Source organism: Hevea brasiliensis, chromosome 17, assembly GCF_030052815.1.
Source record: "Hevea brasiliensis isolate MT/VB/25A 57/8 chromosome 17, ASM3005281v1, whole genome shotgun sequence".
In the NCBI taxonomy this organism is placed as follows: domain Eukaryota; kingdom Viridiplantae; phylum Streptophyta; class Magnoliopsida; order Malpighiales; family Euphorbiaceae; genus Hevea; species Hevea brasiliensis.
In genome coordinates, this window is record NC_079509.1 from 14,045,333 (window position 1) to 14,064,000 (window position 18,668).

General features: G+C 32.9%; 2 protein-coding genes across 2 annotated transcripts; one reads left to right on the top strand and one right to left on the bottom strand.

Annotated features, from left to right (window-relative positions):
• Nucleotides 1-292: 292 nt before the first annotated feature.
• LOC110633579 (50S ribosomal protein L15, chloroplastic) lies at nucleotides 293-6,662 on the bottom strand. Its single transcript, XM_021782242.2, has 3 exons — nucleotides 6,122-6,662; nucleotides 3,840-3,991; nucleotides 293-706 (listed from the first exon to the last, which is right to left on the bottom strand). The coding sequence occupies exons 1-3, from the start codon at nucleotides 6,555-6,557 to the stop codon at nucleotides 485-487; spliced, it is 810 nt and encodes a 269-aa protein (XP_021637934.2). The 5' UTR covers nucleotides 6,558-6,662; the 3' UTR covers nucleotides 293-484.
• A 6,840-nt stretch (nucleotides 6,663-13,502) lies between these two features.
• LOC110633557 (zinc finger protein JAGGED) lies at nucleotides 13,503-16,298 on the top strand. Its single transcript, XM_058140159.1, has 5 exons — nucleotides 13,503-13,828; nucleotides 13,980-14,071; nucleotides 14,475-14,606; nucleotides 14,879-14,960; nucleotides 15,343-16,298. Coding segments are annotated over exons 1-5 (813 nt in total). The 5' UTR covers nucleotides 13,503-13,826; the 3' UTR covers nucleotides 15,848-16,298.
• Nucleotides 16,299-18,668: the final 2,370 nt, after the last annotated feature.

The window sequence follows — 18,668 nt, forward strand, 5'->3', positions numbered from 1 at the left end:
CTTTAATTAACAAATAATTTTTTTTAAGTTTTTAAATATAGATTCATTCAATTGTTTATTTAATTAGATAAATAAAAAATATAAATTTTAAAAATTTTTATTAAAAGGTTTTTTAGAACCAAATCTCAGAGTATTAAAGACATGCCTATATTTCTATTAAAAGGAACGAAAAAAGCCTATATTTAACCTCCTTCCAATTAAAAAAAAATTAAAATTTTAAAAATGCAGAAACCCTACAGCATTTTGGGCGCCTCGTTGAATGCTTATACCATGTTTGGGAGAGGGAGGGGAGTACTCGAAATTTAAACCAAATTATAGAAAAGCTTCGAATGAATTGCAGATACAAAAACAGGAAATCACATCCTGGGACAGACAACTAAGAAATCTAACAAACAGAAAATAACAGTAATAATAATAAGCACCCAGCTTTATATCTCCACGTGCTATTTTACTCCTTAAACACATAAAAATTAATGAAAATGGTTCAAGTAGAGACTGGCTCAGATGCAGCAGCTGCAGCCTTTTTCTTTGCAAAGTATTCCTCAGCTCGAGCAAGGTTCTTAATAACTGATGGTTTCAACCACTTCTTACGCCCAGTTAACACAGTAAGAGAGCAACCAGAAGCCTCAAGCTTCTCCTTGGCCGATTCTGAAAAGGCCCGAGCCTTCAAGTTCAGCTTTACACTTAGCTCCCCATCACCTAGAATCTAAATCCAAAAGAAAACAATAAGCAAACTTAAATAACCATTGAAACAATACATTTTTTCTCTATGGCAAAGAGTCAAAGGGAAAACAATTGCAGCTTAGATTTGGTCATGACCATATTCTTTGTTAGGTTATCTGCAATTAGAATTTCTTAGTACTCTTTAAATTGTGGAAGCAATGGAGACAATCATTACAGCTTTCCAATGCTTGCCTTATCATTAAAAACTGATAAAATCCGTACACTAGAAATTCTTTCACCGAATGAAGGGCCTTTATTATACTTTGATAAAACAAAAATCTACTGAGGAAACTTTTAACTCACTGGTTGAAGGGGAATATTTAACATTGCAAGTTAATCTAGAAACTTAACAACAATTTCCACTGCTGCAACAACAGAAAAAATAAAACATTTCCCCCCTGACGCCATCAGAACCAGATTAATTTTCAATATATTGTCCAGTTTATTAAGAACCATATAGATTAATGATAACTCTTCTTTCTTCTTTTCTTTTTTCTTTTTTTTTTCTTTTTAAAAAAATTCTGTCAACATCAAATGGGGGATGGGCAAACCTGTTATAAGTAAAGAGTAGAGCAGTTAGGCCAATCCAGTAGTTAAATATGGAGATTCTATTAAACTAGTTAAATGTAATTACTCTCCAGTCAGTTGTAATTGTAGAGTGTACAATTCAAAGAAATATAAATAGGAACTTACATGTAAAGAGGAGATTATCCAAAATCATTAATAATCAAAGATATCTCTCATCTTTGAAATTTTATTAATAATCAAAGATATCTCTCATCTCTAAAATTTTCTCTTTCTCTTCTCATCCAATCTATTTCTCTTCTCATCTCTTCTCTTTTCTCATCTACTTCTATCATTTTCTCATCTATTTTTATCTCTCTCTCCCTATTCCTCAGTTTTAGTAAGTGTGCAGGCTGATATGTAACAAATTGATATCAGAGCCCTGACCTGAGCCGGGTTTGATTCCAATATTTTCTGCAGGAGTCACAATTCTAGGCATATTCATAGGAGCCTTCCAAAATTCCAGAATTCCCAGTTTCTCTCCGCTGTTCTCTCTTTCTCTCTTCTTTCTCTCTATTCTTTCTTTTCTTCTTCCTTGAAATTTCTTCCCTTTCTTTCCTCTATTTCTTCTTCCTTCTTCACTTCCTGCATTTCAAGAAACCTGTTTCTTGAAATTCTCCCTTCTTTTATTTTCTCTTTCCTTTTCTCTATTCAATTTTCTTCTTTGTTCTTCTTCCTTTTCCCTTAATTTCTCTTTCTCGTATATTCTTCCTTTCTTGCGACTCTATCTTCACAATCTTCATCTGCAATTACTTCTAAATTCTTGCATTCCCAAATTTCCAATTCTTGGGTACTATTAGGGTTTTTCTCTATTCTTTCTTGAAATTCTTGAAATCTTTATTTCTGCCAAAACTTTATTCCCCCTGCCCCTATAAATTTTCTTCTCTAAGAAGCAAAATTTTCCAACACCTTACCCAGCCTTCCACAAGAAGATCATAAAAGACCAATCTTGGGAACAAACGTTACTTAATAGGATTATGGAAATTGTCGACGGAGGATTAAAAAAGCAAGAAGAATTCTTGTTATAAAAATTAGAGAAATATGAGAAGTCATTTCAACAGAGAATGGACAAATTGGTTGAAGCAATTTAAGTGGCAAAGGAGAATGTTGCAGGTTTTAATAATGAGGATCCAATTCCTGAAAAGTCAAGTGAAGAACAAGATGCCCTTAATGAAACTTCCAATAAGGAAGACAATTGCACTGATGTGGAGCAGGAGCAGGATTTTGTTTTTAATTTGTCTAGTGCAAAAGAGAAACATGAGGAGGAAGATGAAGATGGTGATGATAGGAAACTAGACTTTGCTATAGGGAATGTAGAAGCTAAACCTGAAATTCTTGCTACAGAAACTTTTGGGGATGTTCTTGAAAATAGGAAAGATAAAGGAGCTACAAAAAGTGTGGGAACTACAAGCAAGTGGCAGAATTTTAAGATCCATGACGGTGAGTTCAGATATTGTAATCCTATAAGTCTCATAAAAGATGAATAAGAAATATCAAGAAGGGAAAGGAAGAAAGTTAAGCCATAAATTGAAGGAACAAGCATGGGAAATTTAGAGAAGAAAAAGAAAAAAAAATATTTCTTTGTTCATTAACAATTCATACGATCACCTACAACTTTTAGCCAATTCTATGGGATATTTCAACCGAAGCATATGATGGAAGTTAACATTTGGTATTCCAAAATTCAGGGAATTAACTGGCCAACAAAAGTTGCTATGTGAGATTCTCACATTCTGTCAGCTGATGAGAAGGCAGCAACTAAAATTCATTTCAATTTCCAGCATTTTCTTCATTCTTGAGGACAAGAATGATTTCAAGGAGTGGGGAATGTTACGAGTAAGGAGTAGAGCAGTTAGGGGTTAGTCCAGTAGTTAAACAGAGAGATTCTATTGTGCTAATCTATTGTAATTAGTCTCCAGTCAGTTGTAATTGTGTAGAGCAGATCCAAAGAAATATAAATAGGAACTTATAAAGAGGAGATTATCCGAGATTATCCGAGATTATTAATAATCAAATATATCTCTTATCTCTGAAATATTCTCTTTCTCTTCTCATCAAATCTATTTCTCTTTTCTCATCTATTTCTATCTCTTTCTCTCCCTATTCCTTTGTTTTAGAAGTGTGCAGGCTGATAAGTAACAAAACCCTTCCAACAAAATGGTCTTACAAGGCAAGTTGACCTAAGGGCCTAAACTTCAAATTGAATAATTTTCAATACTTTAGTTAATATGACCTTACGCTCAGCATAAACGGTTGAACTACAGGCTCACTGATATAAAACTTGACCTGTGCACCTTTGACGTCCATATTGTAATGATGATCACAACAGCAGCTCCTAATTTATATTCAAATACTTCCATTTTTCTAATTAGACAAGCTGATATAATGTGAATATCGGATAATAATATTTGGACTTAAGGTTTTGCCGTGCGACAGATACTTATTAAAGTCAGGAAAGAAATTGTGATGTCAAATATAAAAATATACAAGCAGCTGTGAAAGGTTAAATATAACTCTTGAAATTGCCATTCATATATAGAAATCAATAATACCTTCAAAGGGAGTTTCTTTTCTCTTCCAGATGGATTGATCAAGCCCTTCTCTTTCAAAGTCTCCAATGACACCTCTTCGCCCTCTTGAAATCCTGCTGCTTCTATGTCTTTTAAATTAACAGGGACATATTTAGGACGACCCGCATGCATACCTTCATAAAAATAAAGAGATGAGAAGAACAGTAGTACAAATCTAAAAGAATGTACAAGCAAGGACTGTGCATACTCATATGCATAACATGTATTCATTTCAATAGCAAGTTTTTTCCATGTTAAAACAAAATGGAAAATAGAAATACGGATGTCCAATTTCATGATACATAAAGTGAATGCAGGTAGCACAACAAAGAGGCATTATAGGAATCAAGATTCAAGAAGCTAAATCTAACTTGTACCCAAAGGATTGTTGCTATGAGTTGACGATCGTCAGCAAACACCACTTTCATGTCATAATAGTACCTAAAGAAGCTGGTATTATTCTACAAGAGGATTCTTCACCACTTCACCAACATAAGAAGTGGTCAAAGGAATTTCTAACATGATATATATTACACACAGCTATTTCTCAGACTTCATTGATTCAATGAATAAAATAATGATTTCAAAGAAGGGAAAAAATATGAAATACCAATATCCTTGATAAGTGAAAATCATATCTTGTGTAATCTACATCAATATCTAAGGCACCAAGAAATAGATGTTGTCATCAAGTTCGGAGTGAAATTATAAACAAAATTCTAAGCCATTTACATTCAAAGCAATTCAAATAGAAGGCCAATCAAGTTATCTTTCCTCTTTTAAGACTTAAAAATACTCACAGGTTCACCAGAAGGTCATCAATCACTTGGTCTGGAGAATCACCAATAAATTTCTACAGATTTTCAATAAAATGCTTCTGAGCCACCCCTTTTTGATGTTTAAAACAAGACATCTAACTAGGAAAATATGAACTTCTGTTGATCCAGGCTAATTTATGCTATTGCTAGCTAGGTTCAACATGGCATGAAAACTCAAAATAAAGTATCTCATGAATTTAGATAACAGATTCTCTATACCAATCATGGCGATGCACCACTATAAACTGCTCCCATCCCACATAGCATATTTATACTTCCAACTGCTTTCTTAATTTGATGGGATACCGGGATGATTGACTGTAGGAAAAGAAAGAAGTCCTAAGCAAAACTCTATGTTTGATTATCTACTTGTGCTCCATTGAAGCATTCACTTCCCTAAAAAAATTTATTGCTCTTATAGAAATGCTAAGTATACCCACATTTTTAACTGAACACTACCAACATCATAGTGCAAGGAATCATAAATTACAATCCATCTACATAACGCATAAGATTCTCCCCAGCACCTCTGCATTGAGGTTCAATATCGACAGAAAAATTCAGGTCATGTACAACTATGAATTGAAAGCTTAAAATAATAGTATTCAATGGCAAAGTCTTAAAATTCAACACAAAAAGGAGCAATTGGATACCATAAAACTGTCAATTAAAAGCCAATCTGCTATTTATTAAAATCTGTTGTCCTCATTGAAGTTAATACATTTCTTGCAGGGCGTACTGACTACTAAGCCATGCCACTCGAAGATAATCTAGCAGAAATTTCAGAATCTAGCAGAAATTTCATAGGATATTACTAATAGAATTCATGAATGATAAAAATTATTGCACAGAAGCTTCTCTATTTCAAATATGATACAAGTTCAAGATTTCGCAGAGGCTGAAGCATATAAATTTTAGACATAAAGGTAAATGTTCTAACTTGCATTGACATCTTCTTTGAGATATAGAAAAACTAGAACACAGAGTCCTTCTACTTTTAAGACTATAGTGTTTCAGGTTACTTATAGGAATTACCGAAAAATCCACAAAAAAACCAGCTACTAGACTGCATCCAATTTTGACGAGGTCTCGACAGCAAGGGACAAAAGGGTTTCATATTCCTTGTTCGTTGCTATTGCAGCACTTCACAGCCTATGCCTATTTGTCTCCCGTTTCGAAAACACAACTTTTGCAGAGTCGTTTTCTTCTTTTCAAGCTAAAGATTATCAAATGCCAAAACATGTCTAGGTAACTAACTTTCGGACAGAGGAAAAAGCAAGAAAATTTGAAATTATCTCACTATCTATTTATCTCCTACCAAATTGGCATTTTATCAAACAAAAATAGGGCTCTAACTAAATGGATAATAACAATTAAATGTAAAATACCCACACAATCATCCAACAAAAAACAATACACAGCAAGCCCAAAAGTGTTGCCAAATACCTCCAGCAATTCCTCGCAATTTGGGGATGCGGCGGTAGAGGGGCATCTGGCCACCTTCAAACCCTTTTCTAACACCAGGACCGGAGCGCGACTTCTGACCTCTCATACCGAACCCACAACTGTTGCCTTGTCCAGCAGAAATACCTCTTCCCTTTCTCTTTCCCTTCTTTCTCGACCCCGGTTGTGGGCCTAAATTGTCCAACCTGAACCTCACATTAGGAGTTGGAGATGCAACAGCAGCACTAGCTGCCTGATTGGTAACTACTAGTGACGGTCTTCCATTTGAATTGCTCTTGAAGTTGAGTTTAAGAGGAATGAAGTTGCCGGTCGTAAACTTCAAATTTGCCAAGTTTCCCTTGAATGGGGAAGAAGGTTGATGAAGGGAGGGTGTGGTTTTGAGAGGAGCGTTTGAAGAGAGGGAGAGGATTGCTGCCATGGAGAAGATAGAAGAAGATAGTGCGCGCTAGCAGTTTCAATTTTCTAGGAAATTAAATGGATATGGATAGGGCAATAGCCCACAGGTGCCCCTCTTGCTGGTCATTTGCCGAAACTCTCACTAAGTTTTTTATTAGGTAAATTACTACTTAGTTGAAATATTTTGACATTATTAATTATTTTAGGTAACAATTAATAAATTTTTTAATATATTTTTAAAATAAATAGATAAATTAATTAATAATATCAAAATATGTGAATTAAATAATAATTTATTTTTTTATTTTCTAACTTTGAATTAAATTTATTTTATTATAATTTATTTTTAATTCTGTATATTCCTAAAATTTTTCAAAATGATAAGAGTTTAATAAAAAAATATTTTTTAATGTTAAAATTTTAATATTGAAAAATATTCATTATCATTGTTGGCATATAATATATTGAAAAGTTTAATGGCAAATAAAAGAAGTAATAATATTTCTGAGTTGGGTTTTAAAAAAAATTATGAGTTGGGCTAAAGACAGCCCAAAATCCATTTCCATGTGAGGATATGAATGGGCCAAAAACTTAGGCCTTGAAGCTCAAAAGCTTATATTAGGCTTCTGCCTACAACTTTTTTGGCTTCCTTCCACACTTCACAAGACACTTCCCACTTTTAAGGTCTATTTAGATGGGTGAATTAACGAAAAAATAAGGAAAGGTAATATATACTTTTTATGTTTATATGTTTAGGAAGAGATGAATGAGGGATAAATTTAAGGGGGTGTACAAATAAAAATATTTATAATTCTCATATCTCATTCCTTGCCCCTCATTACACCTTAATTTGAGGTGTAGAAATAATTGAGATTTAAAGGATAAAGGAGGGTAAGACTTACCCTTACTTATCCCTACCCTAGCTTTATTAACTTACTTTTTCTCAAATAAAGGTAAAATAATTACTTACCCCTTATTACTTTTATTTACCCTCCCTCTCCCTTATCCAAACAGGCCCTTATGAGATAATTATTATACATCGTTACTCAACTTTATAAGTATTTTTATAAAAGTTATCGAACTTTAATTTCTTCCATAAAATTTATTAAATTTTAATTTGATTTCATAAAAATCACTGTAACCTAAAATTAAAGGTTTTCAAATTAACCTATTGATCTGTCAATTATTTTATAAATAAAATTATTTAACCAGTAGTTACTGGTAGAGAAAAAACAGAGAAAGGGGAAGGGTTTGATGGTGAGAGGGGTAGCTGAATGCGTTTTATGTATCCTATTTTTTTTTTAAGAAATTAATAAAATAAGATAATTTTATTTATAAAATAGTTGACAGGTCAGTAGGTTAACCTATAAAATTTTAATTTATTGTCACAATAACTTTTATGAAATAAAATTAAAGTTGAATAAATTTTATAAAAGAAATTAAAGTTTAATAATTTTTATAAAAACACATATAAGTTGAGTAACTGCGTATAATATTTATCTTATTTTTATGCTGAGCTAATTAGTACTTTTGAAAGTTTTTTAATTGTTTGAAAATCAAAAGTTATTCTTTAGATAATTTGAATTTAAAATATTAAAATTGATTGGAAATTAGAAAGGATTAATTAACAAATTTATATTTATTTAACAAAAAAAAGTCAAGATGTAGATTAATACACACAATATTGATATACTTTTTCACAATCAAACACTTTAAATTATAAAATTTGAGACTTTAGACTTTACACTTCATAGTATTGTGAACCATAAGAAAATATTTTTAGATATAAATAGAAGTATATAATATAAATCATAAGCAGAAAGTAATTAAACAAAAGTACAATTGAAATAATAGAAATATAATATATGGAACATCTCAGGATTTCAAGTTTTAAGTTCTTTTTTTTTTCCATTAAATTAAAACTTCATTAATGTGATATATTGTGATTAATAAATGCATTTCCAAATTAGAGTAGTAGTATCAAATCACAAATTAAGTTATTTTATATGAAATCGTCTCTAAAATTATGAAATTTTAAATTAAAATATAATTTTTTTAAAGCACAATCAATAACTAGGTTTGGATTGGGCAAAGAACTTAACTTTCTGTGTTAATCCAAGTCTAGAGTATATAAAAATATGTAATATTAAATTTCAAATTGGATCACATTGAATTTGAGTCTTGATAAAGTTTAATTTTTTTTTTTTAAAATGAAAACCATCAGTGTGGAGTAGAGACATGGAAGGGTTATAAGGGAGTCGAAACTAGAAAGCATATTGACCTTTTTTTCATGAGTAGTGCATGTGAGAAATTACACACATGAAGCTACTGTTTTGATGGTACTTGACGACAAATTGCTCTTATATTTGAATGAAACTTGACAACCTCTCATCTACATTAGAACTATGCAATTGGGTCGTTTTGATGATGAGGGGGAGAAATAAAGAGAGAGAGAGAGAGAGAGAGAGAGAGAGAACCAGAGAAAAGGCATCCACATCCAAATGCATAAAGACATTTGAATTAGGTAGCTTTGACAACAATCTGCCTTAGATTCTCTTAAAAACTGCACAAAATCACTAGACAAGCTTTCAATATCAGAAAGAATGGTCAGCTTGTCCCTTTGAAACAAATATAATTAATTATTTTATAAGGAAAAAATTGTTACCAAAACAGAACCTCATTAATTCCACTATAGTCTTGTGAATCCTTAAATTTTGGGTCCAATAATCATTGCCATGTATCTTTCTTTATCATAGGAAATGTATTCCTTTTTTCTTAATTTTTTTTCATACTTTTCTTGAATCCACCACCTAAACTTCAATCAATCCACATTCTAGCTAAGGTCAAAAATAATTATAAAATATAAAGTCAATTGTTCAATTTTTTTTTTCATGTATAAACTAAGGTTGGATTATATTTAAAAGTACTTTAAAATTATTTATTTTAAATATATCATATCAATATGAACAAATGCCTCTTAAGAACTGCTCATAAAAAAGATTTATACTCAATAGGTAAAAATTGGCATGAAAAACCCTTCAACAATAAATTCAAAAAAATTAAAGGGATGGCTATTGACTCCAATTTGAATTAGACTGCACCCACCCGATCATTTTTTCCTAACTCTTTCTTACCATCAAAATTGTGTGGAGTGGGAATGAGAAGAAGGTCTTCCTATCTCAAATTCCAAAAAGCCACCTTAATAATAATATATTATTTTTTTTAATTAAAAAATACTTATTACAATTTTAAAAAGTATATATATATTATTAAAATTATATTTAAAACTTAAAATTTCAACTTATAATTTCTTGTTTAATAAACAAATTTATATTATATAGTGATAATTGAAATAAAAAAAAAAATGCACGAGGAAACTCATCTTGCTTTGCATTTTAGTGGAAAAGTTAATTCTTGCCTAACTTCGATTTTATGCGGGACGAGAATAGAGGGAGCAATCTGCATCCCGCCCTACTATGTTGCCATCCCTAATACATCTTTAGTGACGAGTGGGGACTCTGGCCCCTCACAAATTTTTAAAAATTTAAATATATAAAATTAAAGATTATTCCTATATATAAAAATTTTGTTTATTTTTTACTTGCAAGTATTTATTTTTAGGGAAGTATTATGTTATAAATTACAAATTTTATTTGTAAGAAAAATTTACTTTTGTAAATTATGTTAAGGAAATAAACCTCACAATTAATAATTATATTTATAATAATTAATTAATAAGTTTTTATCTCATCATAATTCATAACATTTTTTTTTGTATAATTAGATCCAATTAGAACTCAAACTCAATGCCTCACAATCTTTGAGACAATTGGTCATAATAATGATTTTAATTATCATTTATAGCTTGTATTAAAAATAACTTCTCTGATTTAAAAAAAAAATAAGCCTTCAAATCAAATTATATGTACGCCAATAAAAAAATTCTTTATTTTTTTAATTTTAATTATAATTTACATAAAATTGCTATGAGGAAATTATGAATAGAAATACACTAAAAATATATAATTCTTTTATAAATTATTAATATAATTTGCTCCCTCAAAATAAACCTTTTAGCTTCGCCACCATGTGCACATGAAAGAGACATCGACATAAATTTTCACTACAGATTTATATACAGCCACCTCTAAGGTTTGGGGCTTGAGGTTATTAGTTAAGCAGCAAACACATATCACTAAGATAATTAAAAGAATGGGGTCAAAACTACAAAACCTGATGAATACAGAGAAGAAGATTTAATAATATATTTGGCACAGCCAAAGCCAAATTAAATCTCAAGTACTGGCATGGGATGAAACTGATTGGAAAAATATTTCAAATTGCAAACCATGAACAAGAGTGAAAGGATTTTTCTCCTTTAATTTCATTTGGGCTACATAATTAGGCTTTCTATTTCCTAAAGAAATTTTACTATATTTTAATAGGAAAAATATGGGTTCTTCCTGCTGTGTAAGTACATTCAATAAGAAAATAAAATTTCATTATATATATATATATATATGCTTTTGTGTTAAAATCTAGTAATAATAAAGAAATATAAACAATGTATTTTCATTTCTTTTAAGATTTTAATTAATAAATTAGGGGACATTTAGAGCAAAAGAGCTGCTTGCTTTCTTATAACTGAAAAAATTTTATATTTTCAGGTTTTATCAAGTATAGTTTGTTATTTTGAATGGTTGTTCTACAAGTCTTGAATTGCGAGCTCTTTTAATTTTTCTTATGTGTTCTGGATTGTTTTGGTTACTCTACCCTTATCTCGCCTCTCCCGTTCCTTACCTTCCTTCTTTGTTTCACTTTCCTTGTACGTTTAAAGCGTCTCCTTCACCCCAGTTATGCTTCATAGGAAAATGATTCAAGGAATCACGATTAAGTTTGGGCAACTATATGATGTCTTTGTTGGGTGCAGTGTGTTTGGTATGCATTCGAAAACAAGGCTTAAACATGAAGCACATAAATTATTTGATGAACTGCCTGAGAGAAGAGAAATGCTGTTTCACGGTGCTCCACGGTGGCTGTTTGCGAAGAAGAGATTTGGATGGGAGGTAATTTTGGTTTTTAAAAAGTTTCTCTCTCCTTTGACCATTTTTAAACAGCAGAATCAAACAAATTTGGATAGAGGACTAAATTGTTAATGAGAAAAATGCTAAGAACGTTTTAATGAGTTTTTAAAAATATAAGAATTGACTTATTAATAATGGCAATATCTAAAAATTAAATCGTAAATATCCCTTAATTTTATTTTTTTAAATCGACATCACTGTATTTAACTTTATGGTGTTGAAAATTACTCTGATGATGTATTTACCTCATATGCGAAGAAGTGCATTTTACTCTGCTGCTGGTTTAATCTATTTTTGTCTTCTAGAACCAAAACAGACATATTTTTTTCCCTTCTAGTTCATTCTTTATCTCAGAAAATGAGCGAAATGGAATGTCAATGGTAGATGTGAAGTTGGAAGATTTGACTGAAAATCATTAAATTAAATTGCAATCAATTTTTGAGGATTACCACTAGACACAAATGGTGGGATGGACCACTTAAAGTAAAAAATTTAAATACTTGTAAGAAAAATTTCAGATATTTGGGCACACATGGCCATTGCCTGCTTGCTTGGCCTTGCCATACAAATATGTTAATGCTAATCATAATCAATACCACCAAGTCAAGGCCATGAGATATCGTGGTCCATATATATGAACCACCTGCAATTGATCTGCCTCTTGAAAACCCAATGAGCTTCTATTGCTGTTTATGCCTCATTAATTTTCAACAGGAATACACAGGTGAAGCAGATACTCTAAAAGGACCCTTAGTAGCTATAGGTTGAGAAATGAGCTTCCATCGATTTAACATTCATTAGATAATTTCACCAACACTAAATTTGCTTGATTCCTGTCTTATTTAGGTATATATCTCTCCTTTTGCTTTATTCATGATTTGGCTTTCATATACCGCATTAAGTCCATAGGGATTTGTTGTTCTTAAAAAAGTCCATAGGGATTTGCACTAACACTCCATGTGCGTGTATGTATATCACAATACTATTAGAATTGTAAGAGTATGTATTGTGATCTATATGCAAGATACTTGAATTATAAATATATTATTGTGGGGAAAAAAAAAAAGAAAAGAGAAGGGCTTTTGTAACTTTGTTTCAGAATCTTGATTGATTGACAATGACAATGAAGAAGAAACTAGCTAGGATCGATGTTCCAAAGAATAAAACAACAATTGTGTGGGGTTGAGATCACTATATTCCAACTTAGATCTCACAAAACCCTAACAATTAGATATTGATGGTAACACTTCCATGACCCGTGGCAATTAAGTCCAGGGTACAATGATTCCCAGGAAGAGCCTTAAGCTGCAATGGGGACCATAAAAAACTTCTGGCATGGGTTTCAATACATCAACAGAAAGAACAGGAAGGAGTTGTGTGTGCACTATATGATAAATTATTTGGTGCATCTGTTGTATATATAATAAATTTACTATAACTTTTTTTTTTCCCTTTTATGAGTAAAAATCTTTATTAAAAATATATCAAAAAAGAAACACCATGACTCATTAACCAAAACTACTATAATTGTGTTTATTATAGTGGAATTCACACGAGACCCATTATAATTAATAATTACAATTGATTCCTTTTAATGCACTTTATAATTTTTTATAATATACAGCAGCAAAAATTGTAGGGCAAGAGGATTGCACAACTTTAATTAATGATGGGAAGATATGCAAAGGACACGGGTTTTTTTATTGCAATCTCTTGTGTCTCAGCTAGAAACCTTATAAACTATTTAAATGCATTTCATTATACATGACTGAGCATTGACACTATTAGTTGTAGGGCAATAGAGACCTAAGCTAGCCTCCTTGAGTGAGGCAAAAAAAAAAAAAGTAAGGCAACGTCCCTCTCATTCCCTTGTTTCTATCTCAACCTAACCAAATGACACAAACCACCTGCCTTAGCCTCTCCCCACACACCCCCTCCACCCTTTTTAAAGTCACGAGACCACACTGTCCCTTGCTGTTCTCCCTTCAATTAGAGAGAGAGAGATAGAGAAAGAGATAAGTCCAGAAGGGTTGGCAGAGAAACTGATAGAGAACTTTCAAAGCTCTTTTCTCCATCTTCACTCGACTAGCCTCTATATTGCAGTCTCAAACTGAAGTCTTATAATTTTGTAAAGCTTTAGTCATCTTCCCATCTGAAAGATTGTTTACCTCTTTTTTTTTTGGCTTCTGTCTTTCTCTGTCGGTATCATGTAGGTCTCCCCCACAACCCACCCCTTCCTTCATTCACCACCTGCTTGCTTTTCTCTAATTATTTTCTATCTCCTTTACTACTTCTTAGTCTTCTCTCTACCTTTTTTCAACTTTCTTTTATGACTTTGCCATTTCTCTTTGTTTTCCCAGGAGACCTGAGAAGAACCCACTAGACCTCAACAACTTGCCCGACGATTACACTAGAGATGGTAAACAAGTCTTTGATGAAGGCTCTTCCTCTGGTATGCGTAATTTTTCTTTCCCTTTCTTTTATTTGCTTAAAATACTACAAAAAAATTGATCCATAACGATTATTTTTTAGTAAAAGAAGGGAAAGACTAAATACGATCAAGAAATTAGAAGGAAAAAAACACCAAAAAACTTTTTGAAGAGAGGAGGCAGGATGCACTCTTCAAATGCTAGCTAAGTTGTTTTGGCTATGATGAGTGCAGATTAATTTCTATCTCTTTTGGCATTATGAAGCTTGAAATGAAAAACTAGAGGAGGAAGAAATGGAACAGGAGCTAAAAGAAAAGTGGGTTTGAATTGCTTCATCTTTGTTCACGATTTGGGAAACTAGGGTTCGGCTTTAGGGGCTAAGAATGGTCTCATCGAAATTGCTCTAATTGGTTGCTTTTGTTGCAGGCTATAGGAAAAAGAAAAACGGCGCGAAGGATGGGAAAGATGAGTGCGATAAAGTCTATGAGTGTAGATTTTGCTCCCTCAAGTTCTGCAAATCTCAAGCTCTTGGAGGGCACATGAACCGACACAGACAAGGCAAGTCATTTCTTTTTCTCTTCTTCTATCAACATATGTTGTTCAACAAAAATAAACTAACTATTTAAAAAAAAAAATTTTTTTCTATAGAATGGGCAGTGGTTGTTATTTACAATGATTTGCCATGAAATTCTAGTAGTCATATCAATCTCGAGGAAAACCAAGTTGGTGTATTGTTGAAATTCTTGGTGGAGAGGATTTTTGGGGGTTGATTTTTTATTTTTATTTTTTTTTCTGTTACTTTGATTTGATTTGTGTTGTTGGCTGCTCAGAGAGGGAGACAGAAACTCTGAACCGAGCTCGCCAGCTGGTCTTCAACAGCGATAACCTAGCAGCCCAAGGAGGTCATCTAGGGTACGTATAAACAAACAATGCATATGCATGATCACCATTGTTCTCTATCTCTTTCTTTTGCCCTTCCGAACCTTCTACACCATTTTTACTTCTTTTCTTGAGATTTTTCCTCAGAGAAGGAAAATAAATAATGTAACCAAATGACCCGCTGGTTGTTTTTAACTGAAATAAATAAATCTTGATCTTTTTACTTTCTTAAATCTTGATCCTCTTGTTGTTGCACCAAAGGACATACTATGCTCGATTAGTTTCAGTATTCTGTGTTCGATTTAAAGATCACTAACATCACGGCACCAACATCATTCATCTTCTTCTTCTTCTTCTTCTTCTTCTTGTTTGATGAAAATAAAAAGGACGTGAAACGTTCTAATGTTCCTAGCAGCTGCCATCCCATGGCGCCAGGAAGTTACCATCCATCAGGTATTGGAGATCCATACAGATCAGTGTACCCACCGAGACTATTCTCTGGTTCTTCTTCAACTATCTTGCCTGCAGCACCACCACAACCACCTCATCAACCATATCTATACACATCTCCTTCGGGCCTCCCTTCCTATCCCTCACAATACCCTCATCAACAACCCATTAACGATTACTACATTGGCCATGTCCTTAACAACAGCTCACAAGCATACCCTTCACACCAAAGCATGAACTACACAATGGGTGGTCAAGAATCCAATTACACTTGCATTGGTGCACCGGTAGGACATGGTGGGTTTGGCGCCGGTTCGAGCCGTGGATCGGAGGGAAGTGGTAGAGACGGGTCACTGAGCAATCAGGAGGAAGGGTTAAATTGGGGAAGAAGCTATGCAGCAGGGGGAGCTGGATCGCAGCAGCGGTTGGATCCTCCTTCATCGATCAATCGGTTTCATGATGGGTTTTAAAGGATTGTGCTATTAATTAATTTTCTTTTTCAAGGTGGGATTGATAGTTATGAATGAAGCATTTATCTGCTTTGACACGGCAACCAGAGAGAAAGGAGAGGGACCTAACAAACTGACAAATGGGGTCATGCAAGGAAGGAGAGAAGTTTTTGGTTAATGTACAGGGACTGGGGCAGCTTTCTGAGCTCATTGACACTCTCAGCTAGTTTGGCTTGGAGCAATAGGAATTGGAGGGGGTTTGTGTTGGAGTAATTGTACTATATCCAACTATGAAAATGAAGGGGACTAGAGCTTGTGAGTGGGACAACGAGTTAGATTTGAACTGAAAGTTCCTAACCCCTTTTTGCATTTGGAGTTCGTTTTGCATGGCAATGTATTTTTATTATTTTCTTTTATAGTATATTTTTGCTTCTTGTATATATTTTGCTCTTTCTAGCGTTTTTTTTTTTAATTTTTTTTTATCTTCAATTTTATCTTTAACCAAAGAATTAAAGATCGACATGAGGGTTAATCTTCTCTTTCCTTCCCATTTCTCTCTCTCTCGCTCGTTCTGAAACTCACACTCATTCACAAAAAGAAACCAAAATTGGGATCTTTTTGTGTCTTGAAACATTTACAGTTAGGAAAGATTTCTGTGGTTTATGGTGAATCGCTTTCACCTAAGAATTTCACACAACCTGATTCAATGACCCAGAGAGAATTGGTTGGGAATTCCATTCAACGCTTTCTCTACTGAGACGTTTCTTGGCTTGCTTGAAAAAATCAAATATGAATATGTCAAGAAAAGACTGTAGAAGCAGTGGATCTCTTCCTTAAAGCCTTGTAAATTGTTCTTCTGATCCTGTTCCTGTTTTATTAGCGAAATTTATGAATCGGTACATGTGGCATCGATCAAATGCAATTATGTTAGTCATGAAGCTCATCATTTTCTTTTTCTATTTACTTCTCAGCGAGCAAAATGACCGTCAAAACAGTCATGATGGATTTTCAAGATCTTAGACATGATGATTTTCATCACCAATTATTTAAGGGATCCCCAGTTTATTTAATCCAAACTCGAGACTTCTTTCCATTGAAGTGCTGTAGAATTTGACCTAGGGTTTAGCTTTTGGCTTGAATTTATATTTTTGATAAGCTTAGATTGTATTTATATAAGACTGAATACTGATTACAGATACTTTTTGTTGCTATCTCTTATTATAAGAAGAACAAAAACTCATAGTTGGAATCCCCAATAATCATTCTTCAAGCCATCCCAAGTAGAAGAAAAACGAAGGGCGAAAGAACATATAAAATTTTCTAAAATCTAAAATAATTTTGCAACCCTTGATAATTGAAGAGATTTTTTTTTTTTCTTTATACGGGTTTTGAACAAATTCTTTTAATATGAAGACATGCATGTTATTTTCAAATTTTCTCCGGAGAGAGGGTGCTTATGATTCAGAGATGAATTTTCTCTAGGTGTGTCCACATCACGATAACCTGAATTAAACTTTATCTAAACTTGCAAATCCATTTTAGATTTTTGAATTCTTATTTTCCTTGTTTCAATTAATTGCTTTTGTTTCTTTCTGTCTTGGACTATTCATATTTTTTTACACAGTTTAAAGCTAGCTAAAGAAACTAGTCTATGAAAAAAGCCATTGTTTATTATTACCTACTGAGAAAAATTTAATGAAGCCAGTAAGGACTTAAAAAAAAAAAAAAAAGAGTTCACAAATTTTGTGGCCAAAATGTTGCACTGGAATATTCAATATGATGAGGAGTTTCAGGTGCTTAAAAGTGCAAAATTTATGAGAGATTGAAGAATGGTAGGTTAGGATTAGTGCTCAAATTAACCTGTATCCGCAACCTAATATGAGCAGATAGAGCTTCAACACTAGAAGTTACAGAAGAGACAGGTTGTTTTTGAGAAGCAAATGAAAGCAAAACCCTAACCCTATTCCTAATATGTACAGACTACTCAAGCAATAGGTTATGCTGGACTGGACTTCTGCTACTGGCCACCACTTTCTTGCAATTGTGATACCAAAATGTCAACCATGGAAGCTACATCGTGGCCCCATGCTGCTATTGCTTAATCTAAAATGGCTACCCAGCTGGACCCAGAAAAATTACAACATATATATACTTTAGTTTTAATTTTTCACATTTGGAAATAACTAAACAAAAGGAGGGAGATGGCAGGTTTGGGTTTGGCTTCTTTTTAGAAGGCATATATATGGGTCAAGTTTGGTCACGTGAACTAAAATATTTAAGTAATATATATTTGATTTGTTTTAAAGAAAAGGACCAACTGCAAACCATTGTCCATTAAAAACTGATCATGAAATCCCAAAGGAGAGGAGCTTGGAGAAGATGATGGCATGATTCAGTCTTGGTAATTTGCCAATTTCAAAACAGGAGCAATGACCCAAGATATGGCATGTGGAAGTGGAACTAGTTAAGGTTGGTTTTAAGGCAATAAAATACTCCTAGATCTCATCTTCCATTAAAAATCAATGAAGCAGTCAGCAGGTAATTCTGTCATAACAAAGAGAGAGATCCATAGTAGAAATATCAGTGGTTTAGCTACATAGGATATTTGTCAACCTACAGACCCGTACCTGTCACGAATATATCTTGGGATCAAACACATGAGAGAGAGAGTATTAATAGTGTGTTTGCTGTATAGAGGCAGAACTATACTAAAAAAGTTTCAGGATATCTAACAGCCATTACTAAAAATTGAGAGAGAAAGTGTGCAAAATTTAGAGGCACAGTGGACGGCTATAACAGTATAGATTCAGCTCATTTCTTACAATACAAAGTGTGTTGGAAT

Bases quoted from the DNA above. Each gene is read 5' to 3' on its own strand.
- LOC110633557 (XM_058140159.1), top strand. The intron at 14,072-14,474 runs GTATGCGTAATT...CTTTTGTTGCAG, and splicing joins TGATGAAGGCTCTTCCTCTG to GCTATAGGAAAAAGAAAAAC. The intron at 14,607-14,878 runs GCAAGTCATTTC...TTGGCTGCTCAG, and splicing joins CATGAACCGACACAGACAAG to AGAGGGAGACAGAAACTCTG.
- LOC110633579 (XM_021782242.2), bottom strand. From the start codon at position 6,557: ATGGCAGCAATCCTCTCCCTCTCTTCAAACGCTCCTCTCAAAACCACA. The intron at 3,992-6,121 runs GTATTTGGCAAC...ATTTTTATGAAG, and splicing joins ATTGCGAGGAATTGCTGGAG to GTATGCATGCGGGTCGTCCT. The intron at 707-3,839 runs GTATTATTGATT...TTTTGGATTTAG, and splicing joins AAAAGAAACTCCCTTTGAAG to ATTCTAGGTGATGGGGAGCT.